At 40.0% G+C, this 15,317-nt stretch overlaps 1 protein-coding gene across 1 annotated transcript in view; it reads left to right on the top strand.

Moving 5' to 3' along the window:
• Positions 1 to 15,317, top strand: part of thada (THADA armadillo repeat containing) — a 118,978-nt gene that overhangs the window by 21,841 nt on the left and 81,820 nt on the right. The window contains exons 22-26 of the mRNA XM_008430387.2: positions 3,324 to 3,433; positions 6,520 to 6,652; positions 10,516 to 10,638; positions 10,710 to 10,832; positions 11,471 to 11,562. Of these exons, the coding sequence (XP_008428609.1) occupies positions 3,324 to 3,433; positions 6,520 to 6,652; positions 10,516 to 10,638; positions 10,710 to 10,832; positions 11,471 to 11,562 (581 nt within the window). The remainder of the gene's footprint in view (positions 1 to 3,323; positions 3,434 to 6,519; positions 6,653 to 10,515; positions 10,639 to 10,709; positions 10,833 to 11,470; positions 11,563 to 15,317) is intronic.

Raw genomic sequence — 15,317 nt, 5'->3', positions numbered from 1 at the left:
ATGGGGACTTTCTACTTTTACTCCACTACATTTTACAGTAAGTATCTGTACTTTCTACTTCACTACATTTCTACAAAACTGTCGCGTTACTCGTTACATCCAAGTTGCGTTGCTCTTTTCTTCTGTTAAAATGTGAAGTTCAGGGATTTAAGGTGGCGCCGTAAAATCCGAGCAATAACGTGACTTAGTGTCTGTTGTCATCCATCGGCTCCACCTTTACTCGCACTCGGAGCTCCAGACATGCGCAGTGGTTTCCTCTGAGCGGGAGGAGATGTTTGTCTATAATATAATAGCTGCATAAATTGATATGGCGACATGTAAAATCAGCAGCGCATTGCTTTCACAGACGGTGGGACTTCGTCCAACTTTTAGCGTCACTTGGAAGGAAAGCTTAAAGAAAGGTAAGATCTGTGCTAGTAAAGCTAGCTGTACTGAGACACATGTTGCATCTGATGAAAAAAAGTTGTCACTCATGCGCTGAATTATTGTGTGGATGTGTTGACTGAGGTGTCGCATATATGGGACAACGCTGTGACCAAAGTCTGCAATATAGTGATATGACATTCAGGAACGATCCGATTCTTCTGGACGGATCTTTACTAAGTCCTAAGGACTGAAGCCTCACTGAGAGCCGTTCTTTGTTCTTGTGTACACTGCGGTACACAGTGTGCGGTAGACATTCATTTAATAGCTGAATAAGTAAAAGTTGAATGTTGGACAGTGTTCATAGTTGAACGTTATTTACCGTTAATTTCGATGTTTCAGTTGTGGTTTCTGACATGTGCAATATGGGCAACCGCCCAGGGCGTTATTTTTCTAGGAATAGCAGGAGACCTCTTCGGATTGTAGCACAGCGATGAAAGCAAAACAGAATGAAGTGAGTTTTAATTGATACTGGTTAAATATATTTCAGCTCTAAGTATTTAATATCTAGGTGTTTTTATGGGAATGTGGATCTTTCAGATCAATCTGAAAACCAATTTTGATAGGTAAACTTAATGTTATTGTGTCATTTAGCGCGGGGCGCTGGTCTTGGTCTCGGGTTCGGTGGTCTTGACTACAACTCTGCTACATGGCTCCTTGGTTGCATGTCCTCCACCCCGCCCACACCTTCTTTCCATCCCCTTTCAGTTGGATTTCTTTCTAAATAAATGTGACTAATGAAGTTCATGCTATGTCAGGACAGGAGACAAAATGTTTCCATCCCTGAAATTATGATTCATAGAATCACATATCTAAGACTAAACTGTTACAGAGAATAAACACAATAAGAACATGTTTAATCTGTGGTAGTGTTAATTAAAATGGCACATTTCTGATGTATTAAAATTAAATGCGATCGGCACACTTAATGATATTAGCGATTAGGTAATGCATTCAGCAAGTACTTTTACTTTTAATACTTAAGTATTTTTAAAAGCCAGGACTTTTTTACTTTTACTTAAGTAAAATGTTAATGTGGTACTTTGACTTTTACTTAAGTACATTTTTGACTGTGTATTTGTACTTTTACTTAAGTAAATTTTTTGAGTACTTTCTCCACCACTGCTAGCAACCCAAGCTGAGCTCCAGCACATTTGGTCATCTGGTTTTACCGCTGTATGCTCTGTACAACGGCTGCGGGAAAAGACAAGTGTTTTGTTGTCGACTTGCCATCCAGAAACCACTTGCTGCATTCTTGTTGCTTGTGCAGGAGGCTCCACTTCTGCTTTTCAAAGATGCACAGTTGTACAATTACGCACCTGTTTGCAGCCATTTTCATGTCTGAGTGTAAACGTTGAGTTGGATGGCATGGGCAGCAGCTGATTAATTGGATTTAAAAGCGGATGGGCAGCACTGACCAGACTAAGATATCACTATCTAAGAATGAATGTGTGCAAAAAATGTAATGAACACGTTTTGTATAAACCGTAGTCCTATCCTAACCTGCAGTAAGAGTTCATTCTTATTGTTTTAGTCTCCAAAGTGTGATTCTTGAAAGGTCAGAAGACCTGAAAAAGCTGGAGTTTTGCTGTGGGAAACGAGCCGTGCAGTCCGTGTCGGGGCTGTTTGTGCCTCCGGTCGGTGCCACCCCTCCCCGTGCCCTCCGTGCCACCCCTGACTAAGCCGGGCCTGGCTGCTGCGCCGGTGGTGGTGATACCACAGCCTTAATGACAGGGAGCCGGAGCGCTGCGTCCGCCTCGCCCTGCTGCCTCACCTGCAGAACGCTCTCCAGTTTACACACTGCCACAGAAACGGCCCGGCGCGTCTCTGTGTGTGTATAGTTAGAACGCCGTCGGTAACACTATTACTAACTGGATGGTTTTACTGACGGTGGCCATTATGCGGATGTCTCAGCGTCCTTTTTTCAGCACACTTGTCACGCTACTGACATGCCACTCTCACAGCTCGATGTGCTAAGGCCACAGAGGAGTTATAAAACAGATTTTTTTATTGTTAACATCACATATTTGTTGTAAAACGTTGGATTTGTGACCGACGGTTGGAGTGCGGCGACAGAATTTCGGGACATTTCAGTCTGGGAGCACCTGTTCGTCGTAAGCTGACCCACATCCACATCAAGTGCGTCCGCTCTGTTTTATGAGGTTTTATTCTGGTCTCTGGGTTACACACATGTAATTACCCTTTTAGTTCTGGTTAGACACCTCTAAAGTACAGTCAGGGTAAACAGAAAACACTTATCAGGGCTCGGCTTTCATCAGTCGCTCAGCGTGGCGGTCGCTCTCTGGTCGCTGCGGAGGAATTTGGACCGCTGCTCTTTCAGGAGCGTTTCCACCGCAGCGCTTCGGCCGGGCTGAGCAGAGAAACCCCGAGTCGGATGGATCAGCAGCGGAGAGGCAGAGGAGGTCCAGGTTCAGAATGATGCTCAAAGCAGCAGCATGTCGCAATAAACAATTAATCAGTTAATCAATTAATCAATTAAATTAGAGTGTCTTTTTTTCTTCTTTTTCCTTTTTTCTGCGTTAATCTTCTCATCCCATGTTGTTCCTGTAGAAAACACAACAAACTCCACTTGGTAGAAATGATTTATAAACTAGAATTTAAATGTCTTTATTCACCTTCTTCTCACCAATAATTTATTGAATTATTATTATTATTATCATCATTATTGTCATTATTATTACCTGATTGTTCTTTAATTGCCGCACGTACAGATGATGTCATTCAGATCACCATAATGTGATCACACACACGCACGCACACACACAGACACCAGCAGCTTTATCATGTGATTGATTGATTAACTGATTGGCTAACAGGAAGCTGTGAAACCATGAGCCCAGCAGCTGCTGCTCCTCTCATCCCGGTTCTCTCTCCTCCAGGTGGAAGGAGTCGGTTTGTACTTCCGCCAGCAGCTCCTGCAGTCCCGCCATCGAGGCGCCTTTGAACTGGCCTACGTGGGCTTCGTACGGCTCACCGACATGCTCTGCAGGTGTGTGTGTGTGTTTATACTCAGGCCAGCAGAGGCTGAAAGGTAGCACTGCTGAGCAGCTGTGGGCAGTAATTAGCGAGAGGATGAGTTCTTAACCAGAACTTTAATCCTACTTTTTTTCCCTTGATGACTCGACTCTGGCAGCCTCCATGTATCTATATCTGTAAATATATATGCACAAGTCATTACAGCATTCCAAAAACGCCACATTTCTGGTGGTTTCACATTCATTCATAAGCCTGCTGATGATGTCTAATGGTTGCCATGGAGGTTGCCATGGAGACTTGCTGGGTATCCTAAGACTTTTCCTTTTACCTCTAATGTCCCCATCCTGATTGTGTGTAAATATTCACACACTTTATACTTTTCCAGATGTTGTTTTGACCAGAATAAGCAACTAGTTCCACTGTCAGATTATTTAATTTGCAACATAAGAAAAAAACTTTTTAAAAAAAAGTGAAATAATCATCAATATTAAGGAATTATTTACTTAAAACAAGCTATTCTGTTTATTGCTGAAAAGTTACTGATACATTTATTTCAAGTGAGTTATTTGCACTATAAACTAGGCTAAAAATAACAGGTAAGATTTTGTGTTTTTGCAGTGTACTTATGAATATTTAACACTTTGGATGGAGCAGCTTGTCAGGAAATAATCAATTATATTCTGTTCTGTTCTGTTCTCTGATTAACTGAACCATGTCACATTTGGATTTTATGAAACCGAATCTTTTTTCCTTAATGTCGGGGTTTTCCCCAACTAAATAAAAGGACTGAAATTAAAGGTTGGGTTTGTCTGAAATGTCTCAGTGTGAGATTATGCTGCTGCAATAAAACCTGGGTTTATTACGAGGCGGTGTACCAACAAGCCTGGCAGACGCTGCAGGAGTAATTCCTGCATTAGCATGAGGGACGGTCAGCGTTCCTGTTTTCCTGTGGAAGCGCTCCGAGCCGGTGCTGCGGCAGGTGACGGGCCGCTCCGCCGTTCGCTTTGAACCACCCAGTGCTCAGCAAAGCGTCCTCCTGTTTTGTTGTTCTGCAGAAACGCTGCCTGCTTCTCTCTGTGTTTTATAAGGAGGGCGACATTCTGGTGGTTGTGAAGGATGCTGGGAGTGTGTTTGCTCTGCTCTGTGTGGATGGTATGCAGACCGTGCGCTGCGTTACAGGGTGTTGATTGCGGGGTGCCTGACCGCAGGCCTTTGATGCGCTGCCTTTGCTGCGTTCCTCCGTGTTTTCGCTCCCTCTCTGCTGCATCTCTGTCCTTCCCTCTTCTTCTGTCCTTACTCACTTTCTCCTTTTTTTTTTTGCACTTTTAGCTGCAGCAGATTCCCAAATTGTTGCGCTCGAAACGCCTCCAAATAAAACTTTTTACAGAGATGCCACTTTTGTTCCTCGTGTTGATTTGGACAATACGGCTGAACAATATACCATATTTTCTGGAGTATAAGGCACACTTTAATTTGATCAGAAAAACCGCCCCTTTTGGTGAATTGATTTGGACTAATTCTGGTTGTGCTTACTGACCTCAAAGCGATTTTGTGTGATTCGTGGTCAAAATGTTTTAGTTACATTACAGCCACCGCAGCCAGGAGCGTCGTGGAGTAATACCTACTGTACTTTGCTTTTGTAATCCTTCTGCGTTCGTCTCAGGTCCAGTAATTTGGCTTCAGGACAGACGGATTCAGGTTTGTTGTATTTATTCTAAGAAAAGAGGAAATGAAGTTGTTGGTTAACATCAGTCCAGCAGCTTCTGCCCCTTTACAAAAATAAAATACAATAAATAACCCAAAACAACAGCAGTTAACGATAGTTAAATTAAACATAAATGTACAACATTAATAATAATAACAGTTAAAAACACATAAGAAAATGTAGCAAAATTACTCGTAAAACACTGTACATGATTGAATTTGTCTAAAATATATGTTAAAATATAATACTTGTAAAGAAAATACAGAGCTGATTCTAATCGGTCTGTTACCGACGGCAACAGAAATAAGGGGGCGGAGCTGTCTGTTACGGGTTGCCATGGTAACCACCAACTGCCAACGGAGCTCAAAACACCAATAAATGTCTGGAGAAACAACTTGACTACACAAAATAAATTAAAAGAATAAACAAACTTTGACAAACTTCTCGTCTATAATATTGTTGAAATAAAACCCTGTTACACTTTGGCTGACTGACTTATCTGACTGTTTCGCTTAATTCACCTTACAGTGCGGTACGTTTTATATATAAAAAAAGATAATAAAAAACCCCCGAAAATAGACGATTCATTGACAGTGCGCCTTGTAATTTAGTATGGAAAATATGGCAAGCATTTAATGTCAGTCGATAATCGACATCAATAATTATTAAATAGTTAAACAAATAAAATTTTAATTTATTAAATTAAATAAAGGGAAATTAAATTGTGTCATAATTTAGTTATGTTCTGTTTTGAATGTTTCCACTTCAATGTTTGTCTCATTGTTTTTGTTTATTTGATTTTGTTGCTGTTATTTGTTCTCTTATTTATTTTGTAGATCAATACCTCTTTTTGTTTGTCTGTATGTTTTTTATATGCACTATTTGGTGAAAAACATGTTACAAATATTTTTTAAAAATATTAAATAAAAAAACCTTTAATAAATGTATAGGTAAAAATAAAGTACAAATATATGATAAATTGATAAAAAAGAAGGTATCAATTTAAATGCATGCTTCTTTGTTTACTTTTTGTTTTCTTATGTTGTTTTTTGTTTGTTTTTATTTTGTTTTTGTTGCTATTATTCTCTTATCCGGTTATTTATTTTGTAGATTAATACCTCTTTCTGTTAGTCTATAATGTTTGTTTTATATATACCAATTGGTGAATAAAATACTAAAAAAACAAGTAAATGTATAGGTGAAGATAATATACAAATATAATATTAATTGATAATAAATAGCTAAAATAATAAAAAATAGAAACTATCAGAAATCCTGTCAGCTGCTGTTGTGACCTTTCCTTTCTTGTCCTCAGTTTTCTGTACATGTTATTTATTTTTTTAGCAGTAAATGAATGAATTCTGGATCATTTTCCTGATGTTTTTGTGTTTTAGGAGCGGCAGTCGGAACCTGCAGCAGCTTCCGTCCCGCTGGCTTTCCGAGGTTCTGGAAGAGGTCAAATCCAGCGACCCGACGTCGAAGCTGTGTGCCACGCGGCGAAGCGCCGGAATACCGTTCTACATCCAGGTAGACGTTAGGAAACGCTTGGAGAGAATCCGAAGGGTGCTTGAGATCCTTGGAAGTCACGCTGATGATTTTAAAGAAGTTTCTGCTTCAGAAATAAACCCATCGAGAGCGCAGCGAGACTCGGAACCAGCAGGTGAACAGAACCTTCCTGTTGTTGTAACGGAGGTCGTTCTTCCTGGCAAAGGAGTTTGGTTTGCATTGCTTAGGTAATGATAACGAGAAAGTACAGCCATCTTTTCATTTTAGCATTTTACATCTATGTACATAATAAAAATAGTCTGTTTATCTATTTAAGTATTTTTGAATATGAAGAGCGTTTTCTTCTTCTACTAAAAATATTTCTGGAGGTTTTTTTGTTGGACTTATTAAACCAGTTAGATTAAAGTTGCCTAAAAAAAACAACTCACTTAAAGACACGTATTACAAAACATTTGAAAAATAAGTCAACTTTTTAGTTTGATAAATCTCTACCATGAGGAATTTGTTGACATTTTCAAAAAGCTCCATTTTATTTCTATTTTTAGGTTTTACGATTTAAACGTTTGCATTTTCTTTCATGAAATGTTGATATTTCAGTATATATGTTAAAGAACTACTTAGTTTCCAATAAAGGGGAAATGATTAATCAGATTAATTGTGAAGAATCGATTAATTGAATAATCGTCAACTAATTTTGTAATTGATTAAATGTTATATGGAGCATTCAGACTAAGAAAAAGGCCACAGTCAGAGCAATAATTAATTAATATTTATAATATTGAATAAAAATGCTTAAATTTGCAGAATCTGATGATTTTTTTATCCGATTATTTATCAGAATAATCAATAGACCATTCTGATAACTAAAATAATTGCTAGGGTGTACATAGTTTTTAATACATTCTCGTGTATTGATATTTATTTTTGTTTGAGGTATAAATATGTAAAAAAACAAAAAACAAATGTATGTTATCTGATAGGGATGCAACTAACCATTAATTTAATAACCAATTATTCTATTAATTATTCGGACGATTAATCGATTAATAGGACAAAAAATGTCACATTCTACAGATTTTTTATTTAACCACTTAAGCTTTTTTGATGCAATGTTACAAATACATTAAAATATGCAAATAAACATCCATCCATCCATTTTCTTGCACCCTTGTCCCTTGGTGGGGTCAGGAGGGTTGCTGGTGCCCATCTCCAGCTAACGTTTTGGGCGAGAGGCGGGGTCACCCTGGACAGGTCGCCAGTCTGTCGCAGGGCAACACAGAGACACACAGGACACACAACCATGCACACACACACTCACACCTAGGGACAATTTAGACAGACTGTGGGAGGAAACCGGAGTACCCGGAGAAAATCCACGCATGCACAGGGAGAACATGCAAACTCCATGCAGAAAGACCGGGGCCGGGAATCGAACCCAGAACCTTCTTGCTGCAAGGCAACAGCTCTACCAACTGCGCCACTGTGCATCCCTGGAAATAAACAAATAAAAAAATAAATAAAAAATAAATTTTATTGGCTAAAATGCAATAACATAGCATTACTTTAGTGAATCAGCTTGACCTTTAACCTTCCTCTGATCACTAATATTGAAACTAGACTCCATGTTTTGTCAGAGTTTTTCTGTCTTGTGGTTTCTGGAGACTGTGACATCACTGTCTCTGATTCTGTTACGTTTCAGAGCCAGGATGACATAAAACCACAGATTTAGTCTCTATTTTTTATTTTTAGAAGTTATTTTTTTATGATCTTTAGTTGTTTCTGATAAGATGACGGAGAGAGAAGTCAGGGGGAAATCGATGGCTTGGCAGAGCTTTGGCTGCATTCCTTTACGCTGAGAGGAAGAGTCGGATCCGGGAAGGGCGGCCGGCGTCATGCTGGTCCAGACGGGTTCACAGGAACCAGGAGAACCGGGCCGCACCGCTGACTCCTCCTTACATCCTTCCCTGCTCGACTTAATTCCGAGCAGGGAAGGATGTAAGGAATTAGTTTTGTTTCTACTGGAAATGAGAAAAATTACTAATTTAGAAAAAATGATTTTACTGCAAAATATAGAAGCTTAATTTAATAAATAATTAAGATTCATAGAAAATATGCCAGATTCCTTCCTTCCTTCCTTCCTTCCTTCCTTCCTTCCTTCCTTCCTTCCTTCCTTCCTTCCTTCCTTCCTTCCTTCCTTCCTTCCTTCCTTCCTTCCTTCCTTCCTTCCTTCCTTCCTTCCTTCCTTCCTTCCTTCCTTCCTTCCTTCCTTCCTCTTCCTTCCTTCCTTCCTTCCTTCCTTCCTTCCTTCCTTCCTTCCTTCCTTCCTTCCTTCCTTCCTTCCTTCCTTCCTCTCTCCCTCTCTCTTCCTTCCTTCCTCTCTCCCTCTCTCTTCCTTCCTTCCTTCCTTCCTTCCTCTCTCCCTCTCTCTTCCTTCCTTCCTTCCTTCCTTCCTTCCTTCCTGTGGATCTAGTATTTTTTCATCATTAATTAATCATTGACTTTAATAAGCTTCTATTTCTTGCTGTTTTGCTTCATTCCAGCTGCACTGAGATGTTTTTCTCTGGAATCATTTTCTTGTTAACTTGTTTCAGTGTTTGTCCGGCCCGGCCCGGCCCGGCCCCCGTCTCTCTGAGATAACGCTCTGCTCCTATCAGAATGATGTAATCCAGTCAGAGTATCGCTGCCTGGATTACTGCCTCGCTGCCTCTTCATGTGAACGAAGCGCAGCTGGAGTTGCGATCAGAGCCATAAAACAAACAGCCTCGTTCTGCATCACTGAGGATTCTCAGTCATCGAGGTCATTCCTACTGTCACCGGCTGGACGGAAAACGGTTCTCGCTGCTTTGCTTCTCGCGCCAATGATTTATGATTTCACAACTTTTTCACATTTATCTCAGCTGACAAACAGCCAAAACTGTCAAGGAGGAAACATGAAACAAACAGCTTTAAGCCGTTTGGAGAAAAAGGTGCTTCTTTGAACAGGTTACCATAGCTCTGTGGCCTATACAAAACACGTGTATTACACTTTTTTAATAAAATCATTCTTAGATAATTTGATTTTAGTCTGTTTTAGGACGTTTTGTCACTTTAGATCCAAATAATCTGTTCCTAGCCACACAAAAATGGCTGCAAACAGATCCACAATTATACAACGATACATCTTTGAAAAGCAAAAGTGGATCCTCCTGCCCAACCAACAAGAACCCAGCAAGTGGTTTCTGGATTTTATGATGTTAGCAACAAAACTCTTGTACTTTCCAGCAGCCATTGTATAGTGCACAAAACCAGCAAAAGAAAACAAGCAATCGAACAGAAACATCTGACGCATTGATTCTAGGAATGGATGATGAAAACGTATCATTATATACGCGTTTCGTATCAGTTGATCAGTTTTGTTTTAAATGTCTGAAATGCTGCCAAACTGGAGTGTGACCTTTCCTGTTCATACAGTTTTCTCTGATTTCTGTTGTTTTTTATTTTTAAGCAGTTAAGAGAAAACTGAAACTGCTGCAAGCTACTCAACAGGTCGTTGCTAGGTAACCATAATTGAGGGAGAACTTAAAAGTGCTTGTCACCAAGCAAGTTGTTGCTAGGTAACCAAATATTGAGAAAGTTAGTTGATTCCTCCAACCTACCTTAGCTGGTTCTGAAAGGTTGATTGGCTAAAGTTTTCCCTCTGCCTACATCTCCCAGAATGCTGTGCAGTTCAGTGAATAATATCTATATTGAATATTTTATCAGATATGTTATCTATTGATATCGATCATGTGAAATTTAGTAAATTCTCTTCAAACTGGAAAATGTCAGTCTCTGCTTCAGGTCAGTCACGTTTTAATTTTGCGGTTCTTGAACGACGCCTCCGTTTCCTTCGCGTTCCCCTGCAGGCGCTGCTCTCCTCGGAGCCAAAGGCGTCCAGCTGCAGCCTGCTGAAGGCGACCATGAGGCAGCTCATCGCTCTGGCCTCGCCGGCGGCTGACAGGAGCACCGACGCCTCCACCGTGCCTCAGGTTGGACCCTCTCACTCACAGATTTAAACTTTTCTGATGTGGTTTCCAAACATGCGTTCCCCTCACCACAGGTGCATGCCCTGAACATCCTCAGAGCTCTGTACAGAGACACTCGTCTGGGGGAAAACATCATTCCCTTCGTCTCAGAGGGGATGGAAGCTGCTGTGCTGGGATTCACCTCTCCTGTGTGGGCGGTGAGGCTAAATCTGAAGCTTTTACTTCATACAAAGCAACATTAAGGTCTTATTACTGACAGACTGCTGCATCCTAAAGGCACAAAGGAGCGTTAGAGGAGATCCTTCCCCCCAGCAGCTCTCAGCAAATGTTTACATTTTTCACATTTATTTTTATTTATTGATGCCCTCATTAAACAAACGGAGTAGAAAGTAGTAAAGCTAACAATCTCAACAGTACGGATAGTTTTGGGAGATTTTAAAAATCATTCGGTTTCATTTATAGTTAAAATGATAAATGAAAATTCTCATCATGGCAAGAAATTGATCCTGATATACGATACGATACATGCAGTTATTTTTATTGTTAATCATGTTTTTAACATTTTAACTGAAGGCTGGACATCTTAGAAAACAGAGTGTCTTCAGTCAGAGGCTTCTTCAAATATATTATAATACGGACTGCTACAGGAGGTCATTCTATCACTATCTGCAATAACCCTGAATTATTTTTAATTTATATGAGTTACAACAACACTTAATTTCCCTTTGCAATCAACAAACTACTTTTTAATTCAATTATTTCTATTTCTAAGTTCAGTGAAGTTCAAGAATGTTTCTTTTAAAAATATTCCTAATTCCACCTGTTTGTTTTCCAGGTGAGGAACTCCTCCACGCTCCTCTTCAGCACTCTGATCACGAGGATCTTTGGCGTGAAGAGAGGGAAAGACGAACATTCAAAGAAGAACAGGTCTGCTGCTTCTCCCTCTCTCTTTTGTTCCTCCACTGAGTTTCAGGTTTGAAGCGCTCTGCTGACATCAAATGGGAAAATAGCAAAAGAATCATTTCCAGAACTTTACATGCATGAATGTAAAAAAAAAGTGATAAATCTGTTCAACATAAAAAATTAAAAAAAAATTCAAAGTTAAGTTGCAGAATAAGCATCACCACCGAGCGGCGCTGTTGTAACGCCACCCTGGCTGAAGGTTGTCCTTTGCACAGATTCAGATTTCAGGTTTGCTGCTGGAATGACGAAGCAGAAAAAGGAAAGTTTCTCTCAAAACGATGATCTGAGGAGTAATCACTCTTTAAATAGTCACATAAATGTCATCCAGTCTGCATGAGATGATAAATATGTCACTTTTAGTCCACATTTTTCAATCATTGCACTGTCTCCTAAACTGAGTGTGTTCAAAGTGGGGTCTGCGGGCCATTTGTGGTGCATGGATTGATGTTTGTGCGGCCCCCCCCCAGCCGCAAATAATTTCGTAATTTATTCAAGGATAAATTAGGAAAACAATAAGGCTTTTAAACCAAAATCTACTTTAAAAAATTGTTACATGCAACCCAAAGTGATCATCTTGTCCAAGCTTCCTGGTTTCCTGCCGTTGTCATGGTAACTAGGACCATGTATACTCATCCACTTGCACTCCAAAGCAAAGCCTGGTGCGCCCAAATCTGCTTTTATTTCCTGTATTAAAACTTGGCAGAGTACAGCAAGTGCTTTCAGATGAAGAGTGACCCAGATCCTGTTTTTACTGCTGAAAACAGATGAAATGTTTTTCCAGGTTTCTTTAATTGAGCCCAAAATAATAAACAAACCAGGCCACAATTCATTTAACAAGGAAAACGTTCAAAAACATTTGAAGTTTTGGATCTACAATCTCATTAGTACAAAAAAAGTCTGATTATTTGTTTATTTAAACCAGTTAATGCTTATTTTATTGTTGAGTCGATAGAAAAAAAACACAACATTTTTGGTGATTTGGGTTTTTAAAAAATTATTTTTTTTTGACCAGTGAAATCTTTTGAGCTGACGATTTCGGCCAGAAAATTTGGAAATCATAAAAGATGTGGGTGGATCTCAGTGCTTTTTCTTTTAAATATGAGCGTACACTAATGTTAAGACTCGCTGTCAAAAACAAGGGGTGACACAGTTAGCCGTGGCTACGATGTTTACATCACGGTCTATAAGTATCGCACGCTCAAAATGAGTTTCCATGTGTAAACAGTCGTCTTGTTTATGAGTTAAAGCCTCGTTGTTTTGGTTGAATCCGTATTGGCTCCGCTTTGGAGAATTGTTTGAAAGATTGCGGATTGCTTTTTAAGGTTTTCGGAAGAGTCCAGCCTCACAGCACCTTGTCAAACAACAGCTCATGTGTTTGGAGAAAGCGAATCGAAATAGACGGCAGGCTTCAAGTGTTTTTCCCACAAGCATTTAGATATTTTATAATTGTCATGAAGGGCAAGGTGGTTGAGAAGCTGAGCTGCAGCGACAGGATTCAGCTGAGGCTAATTTTATCTTCTCCTTTTTGTTTTCCGCTCTGAAAAAATCGACTAAAAATGATATAAACTTTTGTGTAACTTTTAGGTCATTACTTTGGTTTGCCAAGAGGTAGAAAAATGCTGCCTCACAGGAGAGTTAGCTTGGCTGATATTCTTAAATCTATTTTCTTGTTGGTTTTTATTAACATAGATCATGCATTTATCCTTGAAAAACATTTGTGGGTGTTGCTTGATCAAATTAAATGTTAATTTCCAGTCCCAGGTTTGCAGTTTGACCGACAGTCAGTGAAGTTTTGTATGATTGGGACTCTGAAGTGATTTTGAAGTCGTTGGGTAATCCAGGCCAAACTTTCCCAGGGCTTTCTGCTCCAGAGCCTCTGTCTGGTTCCTTATGTAGTATTTTTACTGGCTCAAGGCCTCTGAACACTGTTACCCCAGCTGAGTTCGCTCCTGTTTATCTTCTACATGTGGTTTTAGTCTTCTGTCCAACACCTTGTTCAGCTTTCTGATATGTAATGCTCCTCTTATTATAGCATGAGGTTATTTTTATGTGCTTGTGAGAGAATTTGTTTCGCAATAAATGAAAAATGCTATTATGGAAATTATCTCTTCAAGTCGTAGTGATTTGGTTTATTTCTCGTTTAGTAGTATAATTGTCAAATTGACCTTCTTTATATCAGAGAATTGCAGTTGTTTTGCAACTTATTCCGATAATTGCATCTTTGGGAGTTTATCTTTTCCGCAGTCTGTTGTGCATCTGGTCCCTGTTATTACCGTGACTTTGTGGTTGTGATCTCTGGCAGCAGAAAACGTATTGTGACAGCTTGTCCACTCTAATATTTGGCTCTCTGTGTGTGCAGCGTTCTCCTGGTTCACTGGAGCTGGAGAATAAACACATTTCCTGCTCACACAAACACAATTATGTGTATTTTAGTGTTTGGAAAGCCTGGATTTGATGTCTGTGGGAATGCCAGATGTGTATTTTCCGAAATAACTTGTATCCAGTTATATTGTTTGATTGGGGATCGTCGTCCAACTAAAGCGCAGACCAATGGCTCGCTACGCTCCGTGACCACGGATGGATGTCGATGAGATATCGTGGTGGAGATAAATGCAACTGTAAACAAAGCTGACAGAGCGAAGATTGCTCACTGCATTCCAGCCAAGGCCCCCGCCGGCTTTATCTCAACGCTGCCTCAACTCCTCACTTTGCACTCCACATGTACATATAAAAATGTCCAGATTAATGCCGCAGAGGGGCTTTTGAGTGTTGCCGTAAATGTTTCTTTGCCAAGCTCCTCTGGAAGGTTACTCCCTTTTCAGCAGAGGAGAAAGTATTGCTAAAGGCCTTGGTGTCATGCAAGTGTGTACGGATTTCATGGACTACAGATGCATTTGCAGGAATTTGACTGACTCTCCATCGAGAAAAATACACATCTAAAATGCTTTTAATACGTCCTGACCACCCACAGAATGATTAAAGATTGCAATCGCAAACTAATCCTGAAACAAATGCTGAAACTACAAACTAAATGTTAATATTAAACTTTTAAGGGAGACATATTACGCTTCCTTGAACAGGCTAGGATAGATTCATGGGCTAGCCAAAACATTACATTTCATTTATGGCACAAAATCAATATTAGATAATGAGATTTTAGTCTGACCAGTTCCCACCTCAACCTTTTCACTCACATGCGATACAACTGTACATTTTTGAAAAGCAGAAGTGCAGCCTCCTGCACAACGAACAAGAATGCAACAAGTGGTAAGTCAACAGCAAAACACTTATCTTTTCTAGCACACAAAGTGGTAAAACCAGCTAACCAAATGTGCTAGAGGTCCGCCTGGGTTGCTAGGTGACAGGCGGAATTCTTCTGGGGTTACTAGGTGACGGGCGGAATTCTGCTTGGGTTGCTAGGTGACAGGCGGAATTCTGCTTGGGTTGCTAGGTGACAGGTGGAATTCTGCTGGGGCTGTTGGGTAACAAACATAATTCTGCTGGGGTTGCTAGGTAACGGGCTGGGCTTCCCTGAGGTTGCTATGTGAATAGCAGTTCCTGTTGATTTGTGACGTTACTTTTGGAAGGTTTTTGAAATGACTGCTTGTCCAGACACCAAAGAACATCAACTTGTTGCCAAAAATCAGCTGAATATTCTTCTTAGAAGCAGCAGAGATCCAAGAAAACTTGTTAGTTTTTAAATTTTATACGCCTTTCAG

Source organism: Poecilia reticulata, chromosome 15 (assembly GCF_904066995.2).
Source record: "Poecilia reticulata chromosome 15, P_reticulata-male-v2, whole genome shotgun sequence".
Classification (NCBI taxonomy): Eukaryota; Metazoa; Chordata; class Actinopteri; order Cyprinodontiformes; family Poeciliidae; genus Poecilia; species Poecilia reticulata.
The sequence above is the reverse complement of the archived record's forward strand: the minus strand, read 5'-3'. Positions and strand labels throughout refer to the sequence as shown.